Raw genomic sequence first — 13,835 nt, 5'->3', positions numbered from 1 at the left:
AACACCTGATGGGAATATTCCAGCCTTTAGAGTCCAAATTTCTCTCAGACTGTTTCCAGACACAGGACTTACCCATATGAGCTGTCTCGACACCTGCTAGTGCTGGCGATGCTGGCACTCATGGTTGAAGGTCTCTCTGGGGTGCCTCTTTAGAATGTGAGGAAATGTTCAGCTTTAGGAGAGCAGATGCAGCTCTGTACAGAGCAGTGGATAGAGTTTGGCTACATCTTTTTTCACCCTAGGAGCTGTGTGGCCCAGATCCTCAGGCTTGGATTCAAATCCATTTTTTGGAGATGTTTCCAAGGCCTGTGTCAGGGGCTGTGGGAGCCTCTTTTCCCCTTGCTGCTCAACACTGGCTGGCCCCAGCCTCAATATCTCTCTGCTGCTCAGCCTCAGACTGGCCACTCAGTGCTAATGGCACTTGTTCACGAGACTTTTATTTACTGCCAGCCTACTGGGACCGTGTAACTGTTGTGGGGTCCCCTGTGGGCCTCATGTCACCCCACCTGCTCCTCCTTCCAGCACAGCCTCCCTGCCTTGCAGTAGATCCATGGCCCAGCTGTCACACAAGACCAACTTCTCCCTGCAGGGGCACCAGCAGGGAAACAGGACAGAAGCGGCAGAGATCCTGGCTCAGGTGGCAAGGAGCAGTGTGATGACTGCTGGCCTTCAGTCACCATGATTTATTTCTTTTTCTGGGGTGCTCTCTGGTGTGTAAGTGTTGGTGCCACCACAGCTTGCTTTTCTTCTCCCCCTGGCCACGGATGGACTCCACACCAAGGGCTGGCCTGGTCCCCCCAGGCCATGCTGAGGCCCCCAAACAGCAGCTCATTAGCACAGCATGCACTGACTGTCACTGTTCTGGCTCTTACTCAGTGGATGAGGGGCTGGGCTGCCTGAGGTGGCCAGTCCCATGGCTGTGTTCATGGCCAGCATCAGCTGGTGGCCACCAGGGCCCTGTGCGGACCCCAGGGTGGCGAGACCTCACGATTCAGGGTGTTCGTGCTGGCAGGGCTGCAAGTGAGCAGACAGAGGTGCACGCGCAGGTGATCAGCAAGCAGTGATGCGATTAGTGGGATAAGAGCAGATAAGAGCAGATCAGGAAAAGGAGATCCTGGGGGCTGGGAGGGAGGGGAGGGCAGCGTCTGCCAAAGGTCCTTGTGGTGCTTCACCAGGCTCAGCGTGGAGAACAGTTCCCCCCTGCAAACCAGGTGATGCCACCGCCTCACCCAGCACCGTGCCACCGCCTCACCCAGCACCGAGCTGGTGACCGTGGGGTACTGCGGTCCTTCCTCGTGCAAAGGTCCTCTCCTGGGGGCCTTCATCATCCTGGAGGCCCTTTCTGCGAGGCCCCCTCCTCCTGCAGGGCTGCGCTCGTCCCGCCCGGCTGCCCCCAGGAGCGGCTGTCCTGGGTGACGCTGTCAGGGCTGTCGCACGCCGCAGGGCCACCCCTCGTGCTGGCTCCTCCGCCCCTCGCTGTGATCTGCTCATGCCTGCATCTCAGCGCCTTCACGTGTCTTCTTGCACGTTTTTATTTTTCCCTGGGTTGTCCTTTTTTTTAAAGCCACCGTAGGGTGTTGCAATGTTTTTAGGGGGCCGGTGGGCTGCAATGGTCCCGCTGCTCTGGGGCTGTTACCCTCGAGCCCACGGCTGCACGCCTGCCCGTGCCCATGGTTCATCGCCGGCCGCCTCTTGCCTCCCTGCCCTGCAAGGAGCCGGCTCCTGCCCGGGGGGTCCCGGGGCCGCTCGGTCGCCCCCCCACAGGTGCCCCGGTGCTGAGGGGGCGCCCTCGGCCTCGGGGCCGCAAAATGGCGGCGGGAGCAAAATGGCGGGGGGCGGCGGGGGGCACCGGGGCCCGGCCCGATCCCGGCTGGATCCCGACTGGATCCCGGCTCGATCCCGCCGGGAGCCGCTGAGGCCCCGCCGCCAGGGGGCGGCCGCCCCCCCCCCGGCCTCGCCCCGGCCCGTGACGCACCGCGGTGCCGCCCCCTCGCCGGTGCCCGTCGGAGCGGAGCGGAGCGGGGCGGCGGGGCCGCGCCGCGGGGTCTATGGGGAAGGCGGCCGCGCTGTGCAGCGGCAGCACCCGCGGGCTGGTCTCGCTGCTCAGCGCCGTCCCCTGCTTGGCCTGCCACGAGCTGCCGGGCCCCGGCCGCCGAGCCATGAGCAGCGAGGCGGCGGCGGGAGCGGGGGGCCGGGGCGGCGGGGGGCCGGCGGGGGCAGCCCCCGCCGCCCCGGGCTCCGACACCTACAAGGGCTGGCTCTTCAAGTGGACCAACTACCTGAAGGGCTACCAGCGCCGCTGGTTCGTGCTCAGCAACGGGCTCCTCAGCTACTACAGGTACCCGGACGGGGCCGGGACCGGGGCCGGGGGCAGTGCGGGGGCCGGGGGCTGCCCTCGGGAAGCCGCTCCGTGCTGCCCCTCTGGGGGCCGGGTAGGAGCTGTCTCTCTGCTTTCCCCTGCAGCTGCAGGCACCCGGCGGAGGCAGGCCTGCGAACCGCACACCCCCGGCGATGGAAACCCGGCTGGCTGCGGGGATAAACCCCAACCCCGCGTCCGGGCCCGGCCCTGGCAGGCCGCAGCCCGGGAGCTCCGTGCTGGGCTCTCCCCAACCCGCCCGGGTCGGGCGGCCCCGAGCGCAGCCCAGGCGCGGGGGGCCCCGGGGGCCTGGCCCGGCCCGGCCCGGCCCGGTTCGGCCCCGTTTCGCTGTGCTGGGTAGAGCCGTGCCGCAGGGTCAGCTGCTGAGGTTCAGTGCTCCGCTTGTAACCCTGTCAGAGCATTTCTTTTTTTTTTTTTTTTTTTTGTACTGGGTCCAAGTCTGTCACGAGCAACCAAGTGGCTTTCTCTAGCGGTTATCTTAGATTTGCGCAAGTGGGTTTATTTTGAGACAATTTTATGTGATTTAGGCTGAAACGACAAACAAAACCACCCAGGGAAATTATTTGGAGCGGCGGGTGAGCGTTGAAGCAGCGTTACGTGGCGCGGCTTCCAGGTGCAGATGTGCAGCAGCTGCTCGGGGAGGCGATGCCGAAGGTTTGTGGGGCATTTTTGGTAGGGCTGCTGCAGGCATCCCGACCTGCTCAGTCTGGTTGTTGTGCCTGGCAAGAGCCACGTTAACTTAGTTGTGAGTCCGGAGTGCAAAACTCACAGAACACGGGAAAGTTTTCCTTAAACAAATGGAAGAAATACCTGTGATGCTCTTCAGAACAGATGTTAAATAGAGGCAGTGCCGACCCCTGAGTGTCAGCAGGGATTGCTTATGGCAGAGAGCTCCTGTGGGAGAATCCTGCACAAACAGGCATTTATATTTGTAAGTACTGCTTCTAGCTCACTGATAGAGCAAGGAAGCTCTAGCTGTCAGGCAGTGCCTTTCATCTGCTTCTTTTATGTGAGGAAATTGCTGGAGAATACTTGGGCTTCTGGTTGTTTGGCTCTGATGAAGAGTCTTTAAGAAGTGAGTTCTGTAAAGGTCTCTTGCTTTTTGAGCCCCATCTCCCATTGTCTGCTGGGTCTTTGTGCTCATCACAGCTCTGAAGAAGCATGCTAGAATTTTCTTTTTCTGTCTTTGCTGCTGAAGGCTGTACAGGTTAAATCGTGTGCTTCGCTGTGCTCTCCTCCCCTCTGTGGCTTTTGGCACTTTTGTAATTTGAATTTTCAAAGATGGTTGTCCTGATGGACAGCCTTGTTGATTTAGCTGTTGATTACTCAGGACTGGCTTGAGGAAGGTGACAAAAACTTCATTTTGCTTGTGCACGAAAAGTCACCTTAATCGAAATGCTGTGCCCTGATACCCAAGTGGCCTCCTTGTGTGTATTGATTTAGTTGCAGGCTGAAGCGTTTCTTTTCATTTGAATTTCCTGCTGCTCACTGCGTAGCTTAAAAAACAAAAACCAGAAAGCCTGTCAGGTTGCCTAGTCGTTTTTTTTTATCTGCAGAGTTGAGCTCTTAAAGCCCCGCGAGGGCTCTGGAGCAGAGTGGAGGTGGGTGTAGCGCCGTGTGCAGGTGTCACACAGGGAGCCCTCCTCGGGCAGAAGGCGTGTTTGCTGCCCCCTTGGCTGCACGGGTATGGTTTTCTGAATTAAAACTTCTACCTGGGATTCTTTCCAAACAAGTTTGAGTATTAAAAGCCTCCTGTATCTCTGCTAAATCAGTGAAGGCATCAAATCTTGCTGCTTGAGAAGCATCTGCGCAGGATGTGGGATTTTGCTTCATGTTCCTTACTCTGAACCTGTAGAAAATGGGGATAGCTGAGTAATTCTTTATAATTTTCCTCTGCAAAACCTTCATGTGGAGTGAGGCGTGTGGGTTTGGGAGTTGCACAGCAAGACAGTTGGCCAGGCAGCTTCCTCCCTTGCAGACACTGAGCGCTGCCTTTCCTGACCGCTGAAACCCAGGGGTCGGGCTGGGCCCCTTCTCCTGCAGCATCCTGGGCTCTTCCCTCTCCACAAGGTGCTTGCAGGCTGGTCTCTGACAAAGACAGATGTGCTTTGCAGGCCAGTGCTTGAATAGCTACAAATGCAGCTGAGAACTGGCAGGGCTGGTGCCCCGGGCATGGCATGGCAGGGGGCACGGGGTATGTGCTTCAATTAGCATAGTTGGCACCTAATTGCGTGGCAGCACCTGGAGCACTGCTGGCCCTCTTCAGCCAGGAGACTCATCTGCAGGATATTCGTGACTTTCTCATTGCTTGGGAATGACTGGCGTTTGGAAGGTTGAGTAGCCCCTTGTTTTCTTCTGCATTTTAATTGCCCTTGATTGTCTCTTTTAGTTTTTTTTTTTTTTTTTTTTGACTAAGTTTTCTGGCTGACTTGGAAATCACCTCTGTGCTGGAAAGCTGCGTTCAAGCATGGCACAGCTACTTGTTTCATTAATGAGCAAAACTCGTTCTTGGCAGGCTGCCACTTGCAGATTTATCATTATCTATAATTAGTGTGTGTATGGGAGAACCTCATCACCTTGAACAGATACGGGTTTTCAAGGAGGTTAGAGAGGATCTTTAGGTAAGTATTAATTCACCAAAGATTGCCATTGGTTCTTGTGACCGATGTTCTAGATGTGGGTTGTCTTCTCCAGGCAGCTTGCTCATGTTTCAAGTAGCTCAAGTTTCGTCTTGACCCCTCTACAGGTTTGGTGCGCTGCCCGTTATTTGTGGGCTGATGTCTGAAGCGTCTTGCAGCAGCATTTGCTGTGGCCACAGGAAGTAATGGTTAAAGCAGTGCCAAATGGAGAAGGAAAAAATATTTTGTGCTGTGTCTAATTGCTCATGGTTGTGATGTGAAAGGCTCCCCGCCAGCTAGCAGCCTTAGCTCCCCTCTCAGCTCCTGCAGGAGCGAGTGGTGCCTGGAGCAGGTGAGCCGTCCTGCCTGCGCTGGGACGGCGGCGCGGTTCCCTGGAAAAGCCGTGTTTCCCAGAACAGGCTTCTTCACCCAGCTCTCTTTACCCGGAGGTTAACTCTTGGCTAGCTCTTTAAGGTCTCAAGTACAACCCAGAGGGGCTTTCTCCAGCTGGTGCTGAGACTCCCGTTGAAAGCTGAGGCGGTGAGTTCGGGCAGGAATTTGGAATCTGCCGCTGACAGGAGCGGAAGAACTAAGGGCTTCCAGAAGCAACCTCTGGTCTCAAACCCCTGCACAACTCGGGGCCACCCTGTGAGGATGCCCAGGGCTTCCAGCTGCTGAGGTTTGAGCATCTCCACGGTATGAGATGGCACAGCCTCTCTGGACCCCTCTTCCAGCATTGGACCGTTTCCCCCTGAGTAAAAGTTGCTTCCGTATAATTTTCACATGATAAAATGAGGGGAGAGAGATTTCCCTAGCATGATTTTTATAACAGCTCATCTCTCCACAAAAATAAAGCAGCTGAATGTCCTTGACTGTTTCTCATCCTCGGGGTGATGGAGCGTGCAGGTTTTAAAGACAGCCCTGTGGCTGCATGGTAACTCCGAGCGACTTGTATTTAAACAGCACGTAATGCTTGTTTCCACTCATCGTGTTTTCACACGGCTCTTGCTTTATCCATATGGCGCTTCGCAGTTGATCGTTGTTCATCTCTTGCCTGGTTTTGAGGAATCTCATCTCCGCTTTGCAACCAGAGACACGGCGCGAGTCAAAGCAGCACTCGAGCTGCTCGACCAGCTTGCTCTGTTTCCAGTTCATGCTGCACCGAGGGAGTTGCTCGGCTCTTAAATCTAGTGTACTGGCCCACATGCCTTATTTGATGAAGCCGCAGCAGAAGTAACTGGTTTATCTTGTGTAAGTACTCAATTTTGAGGTGGCCAGAGGAGCAGTGCGCCCTGGTTTTGTGCGCTGTAGCTGCAGCCCCTGTTGCTAACTCAAGGTCAGTTGCATCGTGAACTTCCAGAGAGCATCACTCGTGCTGCAGTTTGAGTTCCTGGGGATGTTTGTGGGTATGAGGCTTACCTATGGGCTCAGCTGCGTGAATACCTATGGGATGATAAGATGCCTGTCACTCGTTTCTAGTCTCAAGTGTTCCAGCTTTTGTTGCTGTACTCGTCCTCAGCTCTCCTCCACAAAGGCGGGGGAAGGTCGTTGCTCCGAGCCCTGTGTCGCTTCCAGGCACTGCCGGGAGCTGCCTTTAGCTCTGCCTTTAGCAGCTGAGAGCTGCCGTGCTCTGGCTGCAGTTTAGTGACAGCAGTGGCTTTGTTTCCCTCTAAGAAATTGCCACCAGGCTCCAGGTTGCCCTTCCTCTTCTCCACCCTCCTGGCAAGGTGGAAGCCAGTGCAGGCGCCGCGTGCTGTGGCTGTGGGCTGGAGGCGGTTGTCCTTGCTGCTCCAGTGGCATCACTGGCCCTTTGGCTGTAATTCCTACACCCATCTCTTTCCATATTTACTATTTAGGCGTTTAGTTCTGATTTCCTGCTCCAAGCACAGGTTTAAGTTTGTGCTCGCCTGGTCAGCCTTCCGCTGTGCCCACTGAGTCAGTGGTGAAGGAGCCGATCTCTTGCCAGAAGTAATGCAAGCAGCTGGCGCGGAGCTCCCTTGCTTGCAGTTGGTTTTCCTTGCAGCATCCCTTTTAAATTCTGCCCGATTCCTTTGCAAAGAGGCGTTTTCACTCAGCACCTTGCAGCATTTACTGCGCTGGAAGTGCCTGCTGAACCTCTCTGGCTTCCCTTGCCTGTAGGTTGATTTTGTGTTGCAGCAAGTCAGACAATCGAACTTTTCCGTATTGCGTTGTGCTTGTGTATAGATGACGTCGTAGCTAGGTAACTTGGGTAATTTTAGGTGACTTAAGCAGGCCTTGATATCGGAGCCCTCTGCTTCTTGCAGGTCTCCTCAGATCCAGCGCTGATGGCCAATGCTGGGGTCATCACCTGAAACGTGAGTTGTCCCAGCCCGCTCCCCGGAGGGCAGGTGGTGCTTCAGGGCCGAGCGCGGAGGTGTTGGGTTCCCTTCGGGTCTTCATTCGATTACTTTAATCGTTCCTCTGGCACCTTGGCAAGGATCTTGGTACATTTTCTATCAACCTTTGTTTGGTTTCGATCAAAAAGCTTGTTTAATAATTAATTGCTTAATTTTTCCTTGTCCGACAGCTGCAGGCGGGGCAGCCTGAGTTAAAGCTGGAGGATAACTGGGCTGGACGTGCTTGTTGCTGCTGGGGCAGTGGCTGCTGACTCACGCGGGCATGTGCGCGTGGACGCCTGCGCCGAGCCCGCGGGCTGCGTGTGCATCAACTTTAAAATTAAAAATGCAAATTGAAAGCGTGGTACCAGGGGGCTGGTGGCACGGTTCGGCTGGCGGTGGCAGCCCTGGGATAAAAGCAGAGCACGTCTCCTCCTCGGCCCCGCTCCAGGCTGTTGTGTGATTCACTTCACCTCTGGGAGCCCAGGCGCAGGGGAGCTGTGGCTGGTTGCTCTCGGTCACCGCGGCCGTTGCTTGTGACTGTCTGGCGTTTCTGAGCCGCTGGCCGTGCTGCTGCTTGCCAGCCCTGTCGTGCCATTCAGTGCTTACGTGGGCTGCGATACAATTTTGCAGCGTAAGTAGTATAGTCTGGCTTGCATGCACGCGTTAGAAATGAGCTGTCGCATTCGGCACGGTGCGTGCATGCATCCAGCAGTCCTTCCTTTCATGCTCGTTTGGGCCACATGGTATTTGTCACCCTTCCTGATCGCTTTTGCCTTCTTTTTTTTTAATCTAGCTCTTCAAGATAGGATATTTGTGCTTTGAAATCACGACTGGGTAGATGTATGTCCCCACCGTGACTGTGGAGGAGGTCCTTCATTTCCTAAAAATAGTCCAATTCTCCAAATCTTTCTAGATAAAGAGCACTGTGCAGGCATGCAGAGCAGGTTAGGGTAGTTTGTGCAATGCAAGGGAGGATAAATATGGTGCTGTGGGAGTCTGTGCCTCTCCTTCCCTTCTGTAACACAAAGCAGCGATTCTTAATATCGGTTATTAATAGCTAAAGCTGGTTTCTGCTAAGCACTTTATAAGGAACGGAGCAGAAAATGCTGTCCTTCACCCTCCTGCTTGCATATTACTGCAGTTTAGGTTGGGGATGGGTGTGGATACCTCAGCGGTGTCCCCACATCGCTGTTAACAAGGGGCAACCCGCTTGTTTCCTTGGCACGGCCGCCTGCTGCGATAATGGGCCCACAGCCGCGACGGGCGCTGCCGCCTGCCCTGGGCATGTGTTGGGGCTGCCGGCTCTGCTGCCTGGACCTCCCCGCGACGTGCTGGGCCACCGCTGGCACGTTTGTCACACAGCTGTGGCTGCTAACTCGTCGGTACCATGGATCTGCACAGCTTGTGACGGTACGGAGATGTGCAGCAGGTGAGGGGCGCCCCTGCCCTGCAGCTCGTTGGGAGTCGGTGAAGTTTCCGGCTCTGGTCTGAAGTCCTTGTTGGAGGCATCCTGACCTCCAACTGATGCTGGATACCGTTCAGTTGCCATTTATTGTTCCCGTGTCACCGCTCGGATGCTCCCCAGCAGAGCTGGTGGAGCAAGAAGTGCTACAGGTTTATAGTGTGTGGTCAGGTGAAACTAATGTGTGGCTTTACCTTATCCAAGCAGCTTTTCCTTTCCTTGTTGCTCGCTCTCTGTGTTGGTGAGATTGCTGCAGCCTCTCTAACTTTGAGCCTTTCCTGGGATGTAGTTTTTGCAAAGCAGGAGGTAAGGCAGCACTTGTACCAAAAGCTGTTTAATCTGAGGTGGCATTTTGTTTTTAAACTGCTTGTAGGTTGCTGCATCTTTGATGGAGCTGGTACAAAAGGTGACAGAATCATCTTAATCTTGCGTTACTCCAGCTGAGCATGCACAGCACGCTCTCAGCACCTCTTGTTGAATCGTGTTGTACTGCCAGTGTCTCAAGACAAGGTGTAGGACTCCTGTTGGAGCTGGTTGCTGTTCACTGCAGCTGTCTCCTGTCGAGGAGCTATTAGGAACAGTGTGCAGCTTGGTGTGTGTTATGTGGCCAAGCACTGCACACTAACTCATTTTTTGTAGACGTGAGGTCACACAACGTTATTCCCAGCATTTGCTTTGCAGTATCTTTATCAGCGGGTTGGTGTGCGCTAGGGAGATGGGGAACCCCAGGCAGACACAAGGAAATGTGTTTTCACTGGGAGCGAGGCCAAATACTGAGACGGGCTGGAGGAACTTCGTGGTGGTGCTCAAAGTCTGGCTACGCAGGGTCCTGCGCGAGCTGAGCTGGTTGCTCCTGCTTAGGGCAGGTTGCACCTGAGGCTCCAGAGGGGCCTCCTGACCTCGGTTGATGTATGTGTCTGAGTACGTGGCCTCTAGTGCTTCACGCACAGCATGCGTGCCTTCAGCTTGCCAGGTATCGCAGTCCTGTATCGTCTGGGGCTCTCCTCTGCGTGTCGTGTTTGGAAATAAGCAGGATCCACCATAAATCTGAAAAGCCGCTTTGGTGAGGAATCAGTGAGGACAGTGGACTTGAAGTGTGGTTCACACAACGTAATCTCCCCGTGTGCTCGGTGCCCGCTATCAAGAGAGTTTGGTTTTGTAAAAGCCAGCGTTGCTCATCAAACCGTTCCAGCTCGAGCCAAGCAGCTCAGTTCCCGTGCTGCTTGCAGCTGTGTTACTTTTTTTCTTTAAAAAATCAGTGCAGTTTTATCCTCTAAAGTTACAAGTTAGCCCCTAAGTTTAGGGAAGGGCTCCTGTCCGACACGTGAGGATTGACAAGCTGATACAAACGCACATCTGAAATTGAGGATGGGATCAAACTGCTTCTCTGGTGTGTTACGCTTTCATTAGTTAAAGCGCGTACAGGCGGTGTCCTGCTGGAACGCCGGGGGAGTTAAAGGTCTGGCCGAGTTTCTGATCCCCTGGGAGCGGGCTTGCCGGAGGACCTGAGCGCCGGGAGCCTTCTGACCTTTTGCCTTTGGGTAGCTGCTGGGACGTGCCCGCCGTGCTGCTCCCCGAGGAGGATGCCTGAGGTCCCTGCGCTCTTCCGTAGCGAGGTGTCTGCGTGGGACTGCGGCGTGCACGGGGTGAGGCGTTTTCCTTTTCCTCTCTGACCCATGGCTTTTCCCTCCCCAAGGAAAGCAGAGTGGCTTCGAAGTGGGCAACCTATGGAGCTTTAAATCCTTGGGAGCTTTAAATTCGGAGTTCTAGTTGCGGAGGTCTAGGAGGTGGTGCGTGAGCAACGCTCTGGAACTCCCTTCGTGCTTTTCCTCCTTACAGCCTGTGGGCACCAAGCCTGAGGACCTGCAGACAGCACAGCGCTGCGTCTTGGTGCAGGTGGGGTCCGAAACTGCTGGACTGAAGTGAATTCTGCTTCACATCTACAGCCTCACCTGCCTTTACAGCACCGTAATGGAACCCTCGGGCTTCTCCAGGTTGGGGATGTTGCAGGTTAACGTGTTAGCTGTCATCCCCTGCTAAGCACCACTGTGATATTGCTCCGTTACTCAAAGCACGTGACATGGGAACAAGATTACTTCACCTGGACTTTTAATTTCCAAGTGCGCAGTGACTGTAAACAGGTTTAAGGATGCGTGGGTTGCGTTTGCCCATGGGAACAGGAGAAAGGTCTTCAGAACGATCTTGTACGAGCTAAATTCAGTGTTTGGTGTACTTTGGCGATGGGGCACTGAGAGCTTTGGGGAGAAATCCCTACAAACCCTGCAGGAAGGCAGCACCACCTCTGGAGCGCTCTGCCCTGGGCGCTCGTGTGTGGCGGGGCAGGGCACAGCGTGGCCTTCAGTCCGAGGTATGTCCGTGATGCAGGGTTCCCGTTTCTGCAGTTTTAGGAAGGAAGTTTCAGCAAAGGAACTAACCTAAGCGCTAACAGTAAGCTGGCTTCAAGGCGTAGTAGGGGTTATGAAGGAGGGCAGCCCCACTGGCGCAGAGTGAATTGCATTTTGGTCTTGCACTCAACATGCTGTCCTTTAAATGTTTTCTTTCCTTTCCGTCTGCGTTGGAAAGGAGCTGCGTCAGTTCTTGCAAGGCCCGTGTCCCATGCGTTGTGCAAGTAAACCCCGCTTTTGCCATTAGTGGATTTTTAACTTGCAGTTGCAGTTTATTTATGGAATTGCCGGTTTATCTGTGCTGTTGATTTCACGCACACCTAAGTGCTATTACTCCCCGGGGTGGGTGTTACGGTAAACCCACGTACTGCCAGCAGCAATGCCTTTAAACACGTTCCCTGCCCAGGCAAAGCGATGGGATAAGGTTTTGCCGATCAGACCTACGTGTTGCCAGGGGGGTTCGCGAGAAGGATGCAGGCTGCTGGTGGGGGTCCCCCCTTTGGACGCCGCTGGCTCGGGCAGCTCGCAGGCTTGGCGCCTGTCGCTCAGCTTTGCGAAGAGGCAGTGCTGCCTTTTTTTCTCTCTGCTGAGTGCATCTTTGATGGAAGGAGAAGGGTAGGAAGCGCCCGACGCCAGCCAGTTGTCGTGGGACTGGCGGGTAAGGTGCAGCGGGACGATGGGGTTTGCTGTAGAGGCCGTAGAGCTGTCTTGTGCCCTAATTGTTTTTGCTTTAGTTGCTAATGGGAGAAAACCCAGGGAGGTCTGTTGGCTTTGTACGAGGAAAGACAACAGGACTGCGGTAATGTGTGATGTATTAAGGGAGAGTTTATAGCCTGAGGAATGTAAACCTGGCAGAAATGCTTAAAATCACCATCCAGCTTCAGTGTGCTCATGTGGCTGAAATAAGTGAAGGCACGTCATACTGCTTAGTGCTAAGTGCACCTTTTATCTCTTTAATAAAACCTCAAGAGGGACGGTTCTGCTGTGCCAGATCTCTATAAAAAGAATCTGCTCCTGTGTGCAAGCATTGCAGTCCTAACAGCTTAGCTTTCTCTTCCCATGATCTTCAGGCTTGGTTACCTGGCTCCCTTACTCGGGAAGAAGAGCGTTTTGCTGCTTTTTCACCGGTGTGTAATTCTCAACGTGCTGGTTTGGGTCTGTGAGAAGGTTTCCTACAGTAGCCTGCCTTCTGTTTCACGTTAGGCGTTTCTTTTCCCCTTGAGGGTTTGTCTTCCCAGCTCTGACTGCAGCAGTGCAGTGCTGCCTCCTTGGTCACCTTTATTCCACACGTTTTTGCATCTGTTCTCCTCCAGTGCCTGGAGGACTGACTCCTTGGATGGGAAGTGACCTGAAGGTGTGCAACAGGGAAATACCCCTTAACCTTTGGTGGGAATCTGAGTTTTTGTGGGGTGTTTTTCCTAGCCTGAAAGACTTTTGGTGCTGGGTAAACCCTTTTATTGGAATTGGAGAGTGTTTTCTTGCTCTTGTTCCTGAACCGTTTGTGAGCTGCAGTGGCTCTGGAAGGGCCCTGGCATGAGGCAGAAGTCTCTGTCCGAACTGCACCTCCGTGGGTCCGTTAGATGGAGGGACGTGTGTCTGTGGAGAGGCTTTCTCATGAAGTTTGGCTGCTCTTGTATGGGACCCACTGTGACACTTCTCTGTAAGCGTTTGTTCTTCAATGAGTTGTGCTCTAAAGCTGTGCCACGGAGTTCGTCTCTTTTCTGTTGACTGGAGGAAACTTCAAGGTGTGAAGAAGCTTCAGGAGAGTGATTTCCTTCCAGTGCTGAGCTGTGCTTCTCAGCGTCTGTCTTCAAAGGTGGAACCGCTCGTGACCTACTGGAGGAGCCTGTATCAGTACCCTGCTACCAGCACATGGCAAGTAGGCTGCAACTTTTCCCACTTCCACTGCTCGTTTTTCTGCACTGGCCAAGTAACCTGGATGTCGTCCTTGTGCACGATAGCACTTTGCTTGCTGTGGCCACTTTAAATGGTCCTAATTAGCAAACACAAATCTCTTTTTTTTGCTCTGTCTCAAGTGGTCCAATTTTGAGGCTGTTAGAGCAGCAAGGAAGGCAGGCTTTAGGGAGGATAAGCATTTGATGCATCGCCTGCAGAAATGAATGCTGCTGAGGTCTAAAAATCATGGTTCTGCTCCCGTCCCTTAGGTGGGAACTGCCGGACACACTCTGCAGTGCTTGGGGCACGAGGGCAGGGGCTGCAGAGGGCCTTTGGGACCCGCTGCCTGAGTGTCCGAGCCTCTGGGTAGGCTCAGGGGGGCGGATTAGCAGGGCGAAGCACCTTGTCGTGCAAAATGTGGCTTGCTCGTGAGCTGCCTGTTTGCCTCCTGTGGTACGCGTGCGGCAGGCTTCTCCAGAGGCTCCTTGGCTTCCCAAAGTGGCTGCTGAAACAGAAGGCAGTGTCTTGGGACGAAGTTCTGGTGCTGGTTTTGTGGAGGGCAGGTCTCCAGCTGTGCCAAAGCATCTCTAGTAGTTCTGCATCAAAAACCCTAAGCTCTTGTTGCTCCAGGGGGTTTCTTGCAACACAGCGTGCTAAAGTACCGCTGAAAGTCTGGGTTGAGCAGTTGGGAAATTCGCTTAAAGCTGCAACTCCCCC

General features: G+C 54.4%; 1 protein-coding gene across 1 annotated transcript in view; it reads left to right on the top strand.

Annotated features, from left to right (window-relative positions):
- Positions 1–2,014: 2,014 nt before the first annotated feature.
- OSBP2 (oxysterol binding protein 2) overlaps positions 2,015–13,835 on the top strand; it is a 97,261-nt gene continuing 85,440 nt past the window's right edge. Inside the window, exon 1 of the mRNA XM_040577061.1 lies at positions 2,015–2,338. Within this exon, the coding sequence (XP_040432995.1) occupies positions 2,049–2,338 (290 nt within the window). The 5' untranslated portion in view covers positions 2,015–2,048. The remainder of the gene's footprint in view (positions 2,339–13,835) is intronic.

This window comes from Cygnus olor, chromosome 17 (genome assembly GCF_009769625.2).
Source record: "Cygnus olor isolate bCygOlo1 chromosome 17, bCygOlo1.pri.v2, whole genome shotgun sequence".
Classification (NCBI taxonomy): Eukaryota; Metazoa; Chordata; class Aves; order Anseriformes; family Anatidae; genus Cygnus; species Cygnus olor.
This window is presented reverse-complemented; position numbering and strand designations above follow the sequence as displayed.